Source organism: Bos mutus, chromosome 9, assembly GCF_027580195.1.
Source record: "Bos mutus isolate GX-2022 chromosome 9, NWIPB_WYAK_1.1, whole genome shotgun sequence".
Lineage (NCBI taxonomy): Eukaryota > Metazoa > Chordata > Mammalia > Artiodactyla > Bovidae > Bos > Bos mutus.
Genome location: NC_091625.1, coordinates 42,045,968 through 42,061,274, shown reverse-complemented (window position 1 = coordinate 42,061,274; position 15,307 = coordinate 42,045,968). Strand labels below are relative to the sequence as shown.

At 41.4% G+C, this 15,307-nt stretch overlaps 1 protein-coding gene and 1 non-coding gene across 2 annotated transcripts in view; both read left to right on the top strand.

Moving 5' to 3' along the window:
• The window catches only part of NR2E1 (nuclear receptor subfamily 2 group E member 1), a 116,218-nt gene extending 110,971 nt beyond the window's left edge, over nt 1–5,247 (top strand). Inside the window, exons 8-9 of the mRNA XM_070376508.1 lie at nt 95–200; nt 4,262–5,247. Of these exons, the coding sequence (XP_070232609.1) occupies nt 95–200; nt 4,262–4,424 (269 nt within the window). The 3' untranslated portion in view covers nt 4,425–5,247. The remainder of the gene's footprint in view (nt 1–94; nt 201–4,261) is intronic.
• A 4,306-nt stretch (nt 5,248–9,553) lies between these two features.
• On the top strand, nt 9,554–9,625 carry TRNAE-UUC (transfer RNA glutamic acid (anticodon UUC)). The gene has a single exon. It is a non-coding gene; the product is annotated as a tRNA-Glu (tRNA).
• Nucleotides 9,626–15,307: the final 5,682 nt, after the last annotated feature.

Sequence of the window (15,307 nt, the reverse complement as noted above, 5' to 3'; positions counted from 1 at the left end):
GTTTTTCTGCTTGTTGACTATCCACTTCCAGAGAGTGTTTTTCCCATCTGCATTCCTGTGCTGCTTCTCACAATTTCATGGTCTTCATTTCTAGTTCCTACACACAGTGGTTCTGAACTGAGAAGTTTCCGGAATGCTGCCGCCATCGCCGCTCTTCAAGACGAGGCTCAGCTAACTCTCAACAGCTACATCCATACCAGGTGACCCTTGTTTGCCTTGAACATGTACTTAAGAAAATTGTTTCCATTGTGAATGCGTGAGCAGGCAGTAGAAAGCCAGTTCAAACACTGCGACTAATTATCCTGTTGCCAAGCTAGTTAATTTAGTTAGAATCTACACCCTCATCTATATCTAAGGGTAGGGGAGAGAAGCAAATCAAATTAGGTTATCAAAGTGAAAGCACTGCCAGACACCTTACTCTTGTCCCAGATGAACAAGTTGATCCATCAATATAGCTGAACACATCTAAGTGAATGTGTATCACCCATCGGCTGTCTGTAGAAACTCTCAGTCACTGGGGTTCGGCAGTGCTCCTCCTGGCCCACCAAACAAGCAAATCCACCACAAGGTCTGTAGACCTTCTGTTTCCATTTTCATATGAAAAAAGCAAGGCTTTTAAAAGAGCAATGGAACCTTGCTAGTTTACTAAGTTAGGACTGCAGTAGATCTGAGGTTAGAATACAGTTGCTATTCTTTTTTATTCTCTAGATTGATCTTGAAGGGAAGCCCATGGGAACCTGTCTCTATCATCTCAGCATCACCCACAGACACTCTGCTGGGAGTAACTATATCAAATGGGTAGAGGGCACTAATACTTTCGTTACTAAACCCTGAGTCACCTGTATTCATTTGGGATGATACCACTTCTGGAAAGATCACCTTATTTCTTTATAAATCCCCTTTTGAATACTAATAAGTAAAACTGTTCCCTGTCCCAGAGTCGTTGAAGGTCACATTCAGAACTCCTATTCCTGAAAGCTTTAGGGTTCATAGCAGATCTTTAGTAGCTGACAGCAACCAGTATCTATTGAGCGCTTACCATGTACCTTACAACCCAGCATGTTGTGATTTTCCCTGAAAGTAGAGGGAGTATATAAACAAATAAATTTGTAAAATGTGAGTTTAAAAACAACAACAACTGTTCCCTGTCCATGGAATATCACTGAAACTGTGATGTGTGATAGTGCATGTATATGTTTTTCCAAACTAAAGTCCCATGGCTTTTAAATTTAAAATCCACATTAAATTTTAGAATGTATATAGTAAGCACCTAAGACTTGTTCAGAATTATAAAATGGAGCAGTACATAATTTGGGCACTTTTTTCCCCATTAAAAACTAACTTGTAAAAAAAAAAAACTCACTTGTATAACCTAACTGACCTCTGACTTAGAGTCTTTAAGGCATAAAGAACATCACCCCGGAAGAATATGACACTAGGTATTGATTCAGCCCTTGCTGAGCCCTTGCTTTTTGTAGGGTGGCTCATGAACACTGTGGGACACGAGAAAGGACTATCCATTATCATTGCAGGAAGTAAGCAGAAGTGTTCATCAGACCAGGGAAGAGAAAAAGCAAAGTGGGGACTGAGAGATGAATTCTAGTTGGATGGAGTAGGAAAAAAATCTGGAAAGTCTGGTGGGTGGAGAAGACAGGTGAGCTGGTCCTTGGATTCCAGCAGGGGAGAAGGTGACCAACAGGAGCCAGAGAAAGGGCTGGTAGAGGTGCCAGGGGAGGTGCCAGAGAGGGAGTAAGGAGAGTCTGAGAGAACCTGACATTTCGAGAGCTGCTTTTAGGATGACTTGAGAGAGTTAAGGGCTTTCCAGGTGGTACTAGTGGTAAAGAACCTGCCTGCCAATTCAGGAGATATAACAGAAGTAGGTTCTATCCCTATGTCGGGAAGACCCCCTCATGGAGGGCATGGCAATCTGCTCCAGTATACTTGCCTAGAGAATCCCATTACAGAGGAGCCTGGGGGGCTATAGTCAGTCTATAGAGTCGCACAGAGTCAGACATGACTGAAGTGACTTAGCACGCACGAGAGCATTAAACCACAAATTAACAGAAGTCTATTTTGGAAAAATGATGAGTATACTACTTCTCCCTTACCCTCAAAACAAAGAAATTATTAAGGGAAGGAACACATCTACTTTGACATGAGCTTTGTATTTCATGATATCAGCTAGAGCTATAATTTAATATTAATGTCTAGAGTCATAAATGTGACAAAACTAACTATACCTTACTTCTTAGCTCCTTCAAGTCAGTGAACATTCTCCTCTAGCACTTTTCTGTTTAGAAGAATCTGAAATCTAAATGAAAAGTTAGTGTTGCAAACTGAGCTAATTGTGCATTAATTGTTAAACCTGCAAACTGACCTAATTGTTACAGCTCTGTAAGTGATTTCTCTAATAATCTAGGACATAAGGAGAGGGCTAGAAATTGGCATTTCACACAAACTATACATAACTATGTGTAATAACCATATATAATAATGAACAATTTAGTTATATATAATAAACTATATAGCTGACAATCAAATACATGGATCTGTGACAGACACAGAACAGTTACACTTGAAACAAGAAAACTTCCAGTTATGTATGCTGATGGATGGAGTCAGGGGCCTAGATATTCTACAAAATAATTTTGAGCAGTCAGAGAGCCTCTTTCTTTCTCTCTCTGTCTCTGTCTCACACACACATACACATGGTTGTTGTTTCTGGGTAGTACAGTACTCCACATATAATAAACACTTAATTTGTGTTGACTGACTAACCAGCCCCTTCCTAATTAGAAGATAAAAGAAGTGGGTGAGTAGGTGAGTGGATAATCTACTCACAGAAAATCAAGAGTTAATTGTCTATGAAGTCTCCAAAAGCCATCCTTTCTGTCATTATTTCCCAGTGTTTTCTCACTGGGGGAAACGTCAGCACATGGAGTGGTTGCTGCAGACAAGATGGGGGCTTGTCTAGGCCATCACTGCTTCCCACCCACTGCAGGGGGCTTCTCTCCTCTGCCTGCCTGGGAAAGGAAACAGAGTTGTTGAAGAGAGTAAGTGGCCAAGGTGAAAGGGAAACATGGGTCTTCCTCTACTTTCCAGAAAACATAGGAGATGCTTTCAGCAAGGAGAGCAAATGCGATTTATGTGTTGTTGTTGTTGTTGTTTTTCTCCTGTGGGGAGGCTCCACCATGTCCATTCCAGATCATTAAATGTAGTCTGGCTGGGCAGTGAAAGAGCCAAACGAGATCCTCAGAGGCCCAGAATGAATTGTCAGCCTAGAATCAGGTTCAAGAGAGGGACTCTCTTGTGCTCAAAACTTAGAGACAAGCATGAAAGTTGTTCCCCTGGTCTCTGTTTGCACAGTGGGGTTATTGGGCATTTAAACTCAATGTTCGGTTACCTAACTCCTGTGTAGGATATGATATCTGTCAGTTTCTAGCACTTGTGGCCAGCCATGAGTTGAACCTGGCTGAGTCAGTCTTTTGGGTGGTTTGTGTCAGTGCATGGAGCCCTCCTGAATTGATAACCTGATTCCAAGCTATAGACTGAAGAAGCATCTGAGCTGCAGTGAGGAGGTGGCTTACAGGCATCTAAAAGCAGCAGAAGATTGAACTTGTACATCTGAGTACAGATATATGTTGGACATCAAGAGAGGAAATTGTTCAGCAATTTCTCACATCTTTAATTATATGCCAATTTCATTGACATGAAAGTTGGGTGGCACTGCCATGCAACAGAGCTTAGTCTTTAATTTGCAGTGTAATAAAGATGGAATTATTCCTGAGAGTGACTAAGTATAGTGCCTGAATAATAATTTGGATAATTGCTCGGAAAAAGAATCCATTTCATTTGAGGGAAATAGCCTGGTGAAGGAGTCTTGAGAATCAGAAAATGTGGATGTTATCACTAGTTTTTACATCAGTACTAGTGGTTGGTGTCTATACTAGCAACCTTAAGTTTATTATTTGGTCTAAATTGAGTACCGTATTTCTTAAAAAAATTTTTTTTCCCAAATAAAATGCAACCCCTGTGCTAATGATGAGACTGTCACCATGTGCTTTTGGCAGCGTCATTATGTTCTCTGTGCCTGTTATTCCACCTGCCGAATAGGGACAGTACTGCCTGGATAGGACCCTGTAGTATGTTATTAAAGAGGCTCAGTCAGGAAGTTATGCTGAAGATGATGTGTGTTCAAGGACAGATATTAAGCCTGTTCGTGATGGATCTTACCTTGCTTTCATGGCTTCTCCTATTCCAGATACCCCACTCAACCTTGTCGCTTTGGAAAACTCCTGTTACTTTTGCCAGCTTTACGTTCTATTAGCCCATCAACCATAGAGGAAGTGTTTTTCAAAAAAACCATCGGCAATGTGCCAATTACAAGACTGCTTTCAGATATGTACAAATCCAGTGATATCTAAGCTCTCCAAGTCCCCACTTTTCAGGATGGGACAGTATCTGATGAACTTCTACCCATGGAGAACAAACCTCAACTAACAAACCCTTCAGGAAGAATAAATCTGGGAATATGTAGCCTTCAGAAAAGAAATGTCAACTGACACGAAACGATTTCAGTAGCTCTGACCTGCTGCCTCACCCAGGGTAGGGCGGCCTGGAAGGAAAAGGGTATAGAAGGACCGCCTGAGCAGAGAGGACTCACTGCTGCCATGCCCTGGGAAGGGGCCGAATTTGGGGTTGCCACAGGCCGTGCCATTCTGCCTCTTACCTGGAAGATCAGGCTGAACTACCAATAGCTGAAACATAAGTAGAACTTTCTTTTCCCTTTTAGCATATAAAGTTGGGTAACCAAATATAGCTCTGTGTATAACATCATACAGCAGCCTTCAGAACTATTTTATGTTGAAGAATTTATTTTAAAAATAATGCTTAGGTTTTAAATCAAAAGTTTTATCAAAAGTTTCCCTTCTATTGTACTGCATCATAAAGTGGCCTTCAGAACTGAATTAATATGTGAAGGGTAGCTTATGCTGTGAGATTTGCTTTTTCTCTATCTTTTTCCTTTCTCTTTCTTGCTTCCTCCTCCTCCCCCTTCCCTTCTCTCTCCCGTTCCTTCTCCCCTTCCCCCACTCTCCTCCTCCTCCTTCTTCTCAGTACCATAGGCCAGGCAACCTTGTCAAAGGAATTGGTGGACGAAAATGAGATTCTCACCACGACTTCAGGTTGGATAACATCTCAAAACTAGAAGAGCTTTACTAAAAGAACCCAAGTCGCGGGAGGATGAATAAAAACAGCAAAACCAAATAAAGTGGAGATGAGTGATAGAGTGAGGCAGACCGCTGTCCCATTAACATAGTGCTGAAACCAAAGGCAGTGGGGTTCCAAACTCATGTTTCAGTGAGTCACACCAGATAGTAAATGAACAGAGACATGAGACCAGAAGGAATTTCAAGGAGATGGATGCTAAAAGTCTTCTTGATCCATTGCTAACAGCCTGAGACTCTTCAATGCCTTTCAGAAAACTGGTTTCTAGTAAAGCTTTGAATGCCTGCACATGCACACACACACACTTCGTCCTACACTGTAAGCTGCTCCTTTGGTATGAATCTCTACTTATGGAAGTGTAGAAACAAACATTTAAAAATAGCTGCTGTACTTTTCACATTTTGATTTATTAGGTACTAGCACTGAGGGAAAATATTCAGCACTTGGACTATTATAGGATGAGTAAAACTTTCCTTGTACAAAGTGGAATTAACTGATTTGTGAAGTTAAAAGGTTGTACTCATTGTATTTACAAAGAATAAAAAATATATTGAATTTAAATGAACTCTGCCTGGTTTCTTACTCTCCATCCCTGGCTGGTCCTCATTCACTAGAGACAAGGTAGCAGTGGCAGCTGGTGTAAAAACTGAAGCTCAGAGCACTGCAGCCTGAAGAACTGAACCACAAAGGCAATTTCCTTGTTACAGTGAATCCCATTTGTAAAACGATGAATAAAGAAATAAAACATAAGATTCCATTCTCTGCCGCTTTCAAATGTAATTGCATCTGTTAGAAAAATTGCTGTGTGAGGAAGAAAGAGGCCGATTAACAGAGTCTTCATTCACTTGCTCCTCTGTTTCTAACTCTCTTGCCAACATTTCAGTCCTGACCAGGAACTTAAGAATTATTTAATGATAAAAAAGATAAAGTGTGAAGAACCATATTGGTGAGTAAGACGTGCAAGGAGCAGTAGAAAGTGAATTGAGATGTTCTCAGCAAATCTCAGGGCACTGGTCCCACAGCCAGAAGCCAGTGATGGAAATCTGAGGTGCTGAAGACCATGGGCACTGTGGGCTCCTCCTGGGCAGCATCTCCAGCAAGAGTCTGGAGCAGAGATACTTGCATCTCTTGATTAAACTGACCTGGTAGATAGCATGTGTGGAAGTTCAGTCAGCCATCAATTCCTAGTCCACTGATTCCACTGAGAAAGAGAAGTTCCTCTTAAAGGAAAGCAAGATACTAAAAAATGTGTACAAGAATGTTCTTTTCTTTTTAAAAAAATTTTTTTTTTAAGAATGTTCTTTTCAACATTGTAGAGAATAGACACATTGCAGTAAATACAGATGGTGTTACAATAGTTAAAGTGAATGGACTAGAGCTGATGTATAACATGGGTAAATCTGGAATATGATGTTGGGAGTGGTGGTATGTGAATCCCAGAGGATACATGCAGATTGGTTTTTATATAAAGTTTTGCAACCTATAGAACAATACTCCACCATGTTTATAGATATACAAATGTATAGCATATGTTAAAAACAAACATGAGGATGGTATGATAGTGGTGTCCTTTGGGAATGGGTGGGATTGGTGAAGGGTACCAAGATGACCCTCCCTCAAATGTTTCTGAAATGGTCTATTTCGTAAGACAAAAGAGACTTGGGAACAAATATAAGATCAATGACAGGATTTGATAAAGAATAGCAATGGATTCAAGGCTGTTTATCCATGTAATAGTCAATTTTTACTTCAATAATGCTGAATTACTTCCAACAACAAACCTGTATTTCTTGTTCATGGGACTGCTGGGCTGGGCACCTGGCTACAGTTTGGGTGCAAATGGGATCCAGTGTTTCTTCATTCTGGACTAGCATCTTCTCTAGAGCAACTTATTTGTGTGGCAGAGTGTGAAAGTGCAAGGGGCTGAGCCAAACCATGCAAACATTTAAAGCTGCTGCTCCCATCACATGTATTCACTTTCCACAGGTCAAAGCCAAACACAAACACGTGGCCAAACCCAACCTCATGAGGGCCGGGAGTGTATGCTTCTCATGGAAGAGGAGGGAATCACTGACCTGTAATAAAAGCTATTACAGTCCTAATCTGCTTTAATCTGTTTGAAATATTCTCAGCAAAGTTAAAAGGGAGTAAGTTTCCTGTGACATGCCACAAAATACTGATTTCCCAATGGAATTGCCTTTGTTTGGGGGCATCTCTGCCATTACAAAGAAGAATCAAACCTGGCTGTCATAAATCAACTATAGTTTAAAAACAGAACAAAACCCTCGCTTTCAATATTTGACAAAGCCCAGAATTAAAAATCCAGTAGCAATGTCTTTTGGGATTTTGGAATCTCTGCTGTATACAGCCTGGATACTTTAAGAACTGCTTGCTTGGATTTTAAGGCAGACATTCTCTAGGGTTGGTATTGTGGGGGAGGTGCCACAGTTGTCTTGGAATATACAAATTCCAGATATGCAATTTCAATATATGCAATTTGAATATACAAGCAAGAGAAGATGAACCCAGTCAAGTGATGACAGCAGTCAAAGAATAGTCTTCAGTGCTTCTCCTTTGACAACTTTTTTTTCTAAATCTAGGAGGGTCATCTTGCCTGGAAAATCCCATGGACGGAGGAGCCTGGTAGGCTGCAGTCCACGGGGTCACTAAGAGTCGGACACGACTGAGCGACTTCACTTTCACTTTTCATTTTCATGCATTGGAGGAGGAAATGGCAACCCACTCCAGTGTTCTTGCCTGGAGAATCCCAGGGATGGCAGAGCCTGGTGGGCTGCTGTCTATGGGGTCGCACAGAGTCGGACTCGACTGAAGCGACTTAGCAGCAGCAGCAGCAGCATCTTAAAGTAGTGTTTGCATACAATGACAATTACACATGGAGTCTCACATTTGTGTTTGAATTACTTTTAGTTGTTCTTTGACTCTGGAAAAGAGAGAGAATGGAGGATGTTTAGAAACTGAATTGAGATTCCCAGTTTACCACTTACAGTTCAAGGTTTCAGTACAATTTAGGGGCACAAGAACTGAACCCACTGGCTAGAGAACAGCATGGGGGTTGCTGTCTTTAATCATTTATATAAAAATAGAAAGCTTCTGTGGAGATTGTTTAGTAATGTAAGGAAATATCAAATCACTGTGTTCTGCACTTGTATCTAACATAGTGTTGTTTATATCTCAATTATATCTCAGTTTTATAAAAAGAAAGGACATAAAATCACAGTATTCTAATAGGTTGTACAAGGAACAATATTCACATTGTTATAATGATACAAAAGCTAATTATTGGTCTAATTAAAAGTATGATAAAATTTTGGGGAAAAGAAGGAGGAGTGGTGGAGGTACTAAGTCTTCATCTCATAATATTTATAAATTAAAAAATTGCTTTTTTCTTTTATTTATGAGATGATAGATATTAACTAAACTAAACCTATTGTGGTAATCATTTCATAGTATATGTAAATCAAACCATCATGCTGTGCAACTTAAACTTATACAGTGATGTATGTCAATTATTTCTAAATATAACTGGGGGAAAAACAAACAAGGTAGAGAGCAGGAAAAAAAAAGGAAACTGTCTACTTTTCTGCAAGTTACTTGTGTATGTGTGGCTCTCTCTCCCGATGGTACATACGGTTCTACCTCATTCGTGTTACCATCTGCCTAGTACTTCATTGTATGCACTATAGTTTACCCAACAAATTCCTTATTGGTAGACTTAGGTTGCTTGCAGTTTTTTTACTGCAATTAAACTACAAATTAAACTACAAAGTGCCATCCTTCTATGTACACTTCTGTGAACTTTTGGGGTTTTTCTGTAGGATAAATTCTTAGAAGTGGTATTTCTGGGTCAAAAAGATTGTATGCATTTTTAATTTTGATACATACAACCAAATGGCTCTCCAAAAGCGTTGCATCAATTTGCACTCCTGCCAAGAGGGTGTGAGAGAGCCCATTGCATTGCTCAGAATTTAAAAGTGCTTAATCAGACAGGCTTGATGAACACTTCAGAAGCTGTTAGAAAAATACAGAGAATGCATATGTTTCAATTATGAATATGCCTCTGCTACTGGACTGATGAAGTAGGTTTCACTTTGCACCCATGGTTAGAGTTTGGTTCCCTAAATTTTGCAGTCCAGGCCACTTATATGAACTTTTGACAGTACCCATATCATGATGAAGGCTGAGAGACATTGGATAAATGAAAATATAGAAAGAACTTGGCAGACACTTTGTGCTGCGAAGAAGCTGCTCTAAGACTTTCAAATCATTCATTTTACAATAACTTTTTATAATCGCTTATGGAGGGAGATCCCTGATGGTCTAGTGGTTAGGATTCTGGGTTTTCACTACAGTGGCCTAGGTTCAATCCCTGGTCAGGGAACTGAGATTGTGTAAAAAAAAAAGAAAAAAAAGATCATTTATGGAAACTGAAGAATAATAATAACTCTCTGTGAGTAGTTTCAGTACCTTTATGACAATGGCTTATTATTTTTTTTAATGTAGTCTGTTTTTTAAATCACGATTTTAGATTTTTGAAGCTCATTTTGGAACATGAAGTGTTTTTTTTTTTTCTGAATACTTCTGACTTGCATATAAACCATTAGGGAGGGTGGTTAGAGTTTTCTGCCACTGCTGAGCTGGGCTTGTCAGCAATGTGCAGAGGGCCTTCTCTCCAATGGAGAAACCAGGATGTTGTCACATAGCCTGGGCATCTTTCTGATGTACCGAAGTGTTGCAATGTTCTGCTGGGAAACTGTGAGTAGGGTCAAGTATTGAGGAAGCCAAAGTCATAGGTTTGATCCTCAAGGAGTCAGGCTTTGTCTGTGGCCCTAGTATCTCTAAAGTCCTTCAGTGGTTATGTCCCAGGATGCTGAGCAAGTGGCAGTGGAGGCCTGGGGTCCTCCACTGTGAAGGCTGGAGAACAACTCCCAGCTCTTGTCCCACAGGTGTTATCCAGGGTATCTTCACACTGACCCAGCCATGAGCCTGGTGGAAGCAGGGCTGGCCAGGGTGAGGAGACTTGGGTTCTAGTTATGACCAATGTGATCTCGGGCAAGTCAGTTAACCTCTCTGCACATCAGTGTTTTCATCTGTGCAAAGGAGCACTAGACTTAATGATACCTAATTTCCCTTCCTCTTTGGGGGCACCAACTAATGAGATTGATTGGATTTCCAAAGGTGCTCAACCTTGACTACTTGCTCACCAAATCCTTTCATTTGGACAAGTAGTTTTCAATCTTGGCTGCACATAGAATCACTTTGGTAGCTTTTAAATGCCCAGGGCCTAGGCTGCATCCACACCAGAGCAAGTACACTGGAATCTCTGAGGCGAGGTCCAGGTATTTGAAAACTCCCCAATGATTCCCGTGTGGAGCTAAGGATGAAAAGCCCTGATGTGGTCTTTGGTTGGGAGACCTGAGGCTGGAGTCACGTTCAGGCTCCCGGATCATCTGTGTCCCTCGTTCCTCATGCCTGGTTGCGCTCCCCCTACACACTGGTGACCTTTAAAAAAGTTAATTCTTTCCCCTTTATCCCTGCTCTGGCCTGTCATTGAACTCACCCAGCTGATTGTGGTGCTTATGATTGAGAACCTCTTCTGACCGCTTCCCTTTCCCCAGAAATTAACGTGATCATTAAGGCTTATAATTTCACTCACCAGTGCTATCAATCAAGGGGCTGTGAAACAGAGTTAAGAGTGCTTTTGTAATTGGCAGCAGCCTGTGATTCGGAGCAGGGCATCCAGGGGCGGTGAGCAGGCTGGAGGAGGGGAGAGCTGGTGTTCAGGGAAGGGCTATGCCTCCTTGAACTGACTCCTTCAGCTCTTTGTGACCAGCTCCCCAGGGGTCAGTAATCTCCCAGCGTCATCTGCCCTGAATATCAAAGGGAGGAAACCAGTTCTTTGCTAGCAGTGCTTCAGGCTACCCCTTGCCTACCCTAGGCTCTCTGCAGTTGAAAGGAAGGTGTCTTCAGGTTCTGAAGAGAGGAATAGGAAAGATCAGTGGATTCTTTATACACTGGGCAACTTGAGTCTTGTCGGGGAGGAGCAGTCGGTCAGGATTATCTGTAGTTCAGAAGTGAGGTTAAGGCTGTCAAGCCTGAGGGACTGACACATTCCTCCTCTGTAAAACCCTTGCTTAGAGATACCTTTTGTGTGTGCTTGGTCACTCAGTCGTATCTGACTCTTTGCAACCCTATGGACTGTAGCCCACCAAGCTCCTCTGTCCATGGGATTCTCCAAGCAAGAATACTAAAGTAGGTTGCCTCCAGGGATCTTCCCAATCCAGGGATTGAACCCACGTCTCCTGCTTACCCGGGCCTCTGGGTAAAGGTGGATTCTTTACCACTGTGCCACCTGGGAAGCCTTAGAGATAACTTGGAACCCCATAAGTAGCAGCTGAGCATGGAGCAGTCATACTCTGTGCCCCATCACCCCACCCAGATTGCCTCCAGGCTTCCTCCTGCATACTGGAAGCTGGTGATCAGGGTGGCCCTGAGACTCTTTTCCCTCTTGGGAGGATTAGGGGGCTGATTCAGTTTCTGCTACACACAGTGTCTAGTGGAATATCTCATACATACATGTAGGTGGGCCAGAGGTGAAGGAGTAGTAATTTTTGAATTAAATATAACATTAAAAGTAACTTTCATTTGATAGTAATACAAGAAATTTGGAGGGGAAAATTATCTATAATTCCACCTCCCTTATACCATTTTTATTTTTACCTTTTTTTTCTAGTTCTTACATATACACCTATATATTTTAACATAATCAGTGAACATATTTTCCATTCTGACACTACTCTTAACATTCTATCAATTGCATTCTTAGAGTATCTGTGAAACTTCAGAATTCCTTTTGGTGCTTGCATAATAATTCTGATACTTGGAGTATGCCATAGTTTTCCTCTTTCACTGTTTTGGATAATTATTAACCCAAATGTTTAATAAAATAAATTTATATTATATGGAATGACATGGAAATATTGTTAAAATGTTTAACATTACCCATGGAAAATGTTAAAATGTAGTTTCCTGGTTCCCACTTCTTGAGATTGGGATTCAGCAAGTGTGAGGTGGGGCCTGGGCATCTGCATTTTGACAATCCTGACGCAGGTGGTCCCAGCACCATAGGCTTAGGCAGGTGCTGCATCTGCCTAAAATAGTCAGATCACACCGCTGCTCTGAACCCAGAAGTTCCCCAGATTCTACAACTGAGTTTTGCAGTCCACATAAAAGACCAGTCCCCTGCTTTGGAATGTGTCTACTGAGTTAGTGTGTTTATCAGGATACTTTTCTTCTCACTCATCTCCCAGGGCTCCTTCCAAGTGCTGCCCTCTTGGCAGTACTGGGACCCCAAGGCTCAATGTGCTTGCATGCTCCCAGGAAGGGAAGAAAGTCTTGCCAGTGGTGTCATATTTCTGCATAAGAACTAGAGCTCTAGTTTGGTGGTTGCCTAGTGGTTCGGATTCTGGGCTGTCACTGCCATGGCCCAGATTCAGAGCCTGATTAGGGAACTGACATCCTGTAAGCTGCATAGTGTGGTCAAAACAAAACAAACAGCAAAACAGAGATCAAGGATGGAAAACACATTTTCTTTAAAAAAAAAAGTTATTGATTTGGCTGCATTGAGTCTTAGCTGCGGCACCTGGGTTGGCCCAAAACACGTGGGAACCTAGCTCCCTGAACAGGGATTGAACCTGCATCCCATTGGAAGGTGGACTCTTACCATCAGGGAAGTCCCAACACATTTTCTCAACAAATTCTTAGAAATCATGACTGCTCCCTTAAAGAACTGTTTTTTCCTTTGTTTGGTCTTTTAAGCAAATTACTGACACATGCACAACATGATTGAATTTTAAAATGTTATGTTGAACAAAAGAATCCAGACAAAAGAGAGCGCTGGCCCAAGGATACAGAGCTGGGATTTGAAGCCAAGTCTGAGTGACTTTAAAGCTTATCCCCTTTCTACTAGTCCTCAGCTCACCTCTTGGTTTTTAGCCTGGGCTCTGGGTCTGCTGTTAGGGGAGGCCTTGGCCAAGTCCCTTCCTGCATCTGAGAAATGAGAGGCTTGGATGGAATTGCTTCTAAGATTCCTTATAATTCTAATGTCATATGAGTTTATGAGTCTAGTTCATTTAAAAATTTTACTTATTCTTGAATAGTTAATAGTCATATGATACAGATCCAAAAAGTTCTAAAGGGTATGTATACATGTCACAGAGCACAAGAGATTAGAGAGACATGACAAATAAATGTACTGGGTGTTCTGGGTGGGATACTGGGGCAGAAAGCATGTTAGTAGAAAAGCTGGTGGAAGGCAGTTTGGAGTTTAGTTAATAGTAATGTACCAAGGTTGGCTTCTTAATTTTGACAAAACATTTTGGTCATATAAGATAAGGGGAAACTGAGTGATGGGGTACATAGGAACTCTTTGTATTACCTTTGCAGCTTTTCTGTAGATCTGAAATTATTCCAAAATAGAAAAGCTTTTCCTCTCACCTCCTCATCCTTGGGGCATCCACCCAGTCCACCCAACCAGGCAACTAATGTTGCTTGTTTTGAGATATTTAATTAATAAACAGAGAAAATATCTATATTGTATAAATATCATTTCTCAAAACACAAAGTATGTCTGTGAGATAAATTCCTGGAAGTGAAATTCCTGGGCATATAGTTTTGATACTTATTGCCAAATTGCCTTCCGTGAAGGGTGTGCCAATTTAGCCTCCTGCCAGACACTGCGTATGAGGGCCTGTCATTTCACCAACACAGACTGTTGTCTGAGAGACCGGTTTACTTCAGTTTAAGTCAGACTGTCAACTTCCAAAATATTCATGAACAAACTTCTCTAGAATGCTGCCAACAGAATGTGGGTCCATTCTGAAGGGTACAGCCAAGGCACATGGGGTGGCTGCTATGGGCAGAAGCAGCAAGGCCCTGAAGAAGTGATAGCAAATGAATAACATTCCTAACTTCAGTCACTACTGTCCTCAGGAGAGGATATTCACAGAAGGCCATTGTTTCTGCTCCCCAGCACACAAAGGGTCAAGCCTAACAAATTTGCTCATAGTGGGGGGAAAAAAAAAACCCCAGCAGGTCAAAGCGTTCAGATTACAGGTCCAGGAAAATCCCTTTGCAGAAAGAAGACAGCAAATCCCCAGTGTGGTTGAAAAGACAAAACTTTCTTCACCTCAGAGACTCTTCACATGAATAAACCGGTTAAACATGGTTTGGATTTACTGAACATGAAAACAACTGGATTAAAGTATAATCTAGCCAGAAAGGAAAGGAAATGTACCGAGAAAGCTAAGTAATGACAAAGCAGCAGTGTCTACGTGTGCCAAGAAGGGATGACCATTCCAGTTTTATAACCAAATTTTCTTAAAATGTTTAGCTTTCTTTTAGATCACAGTAATGAGTCTCTGCCTGCACTGGCCTCTTTGATAACAACACTGGCATCAAGGCAACCGTGTGAGCACAAGGGACAATGCTGCCCAGGAGGCCGGAGGCTCCAGCTGTCGGGGAGGATGTTCTGGTCTGGGCCCTGGCCTGACTGCCAACAGTCTGTGCAATCTATATGGGAGACAGCATTGCACAGGCACAAGCTTTAAAATCAGAAAGACCTGGATATGTATCCCAGTGTTACTTTTTTCTGGCTCTGTGACCTTGGACAAATTACTTATACTGTCTCAGCTCTTCTTTTGGTAAAACGAGGATAACATTTTGAGGTTTAAGTGAGGTGATAGATGTGAAAAGCCCAGGCTGAAACCTAAGCTCTCAATCAATGGTTGGTTGTTTCCCAGTCTCCCTCTCATGTATGACCACCAGGTGAACCCATCCCATGCCATGCAGTCTTAAGCACATCGAAATCATGTTCTGTGACAGGAGGGTTCCAAATTTTTTATACCGAGGGTTCCTAACCTTTTTGTGCCAAAGATCCCTACTCAGATGTTGATAAAAGCATAAAACACATAGGAATACAAAAAGAAACCCACTTGTTGAAATACATTTATTCAAGTATTTTTTTTAACCTGTGAAAAATATGTGCCTTTCTTTAACACATTAA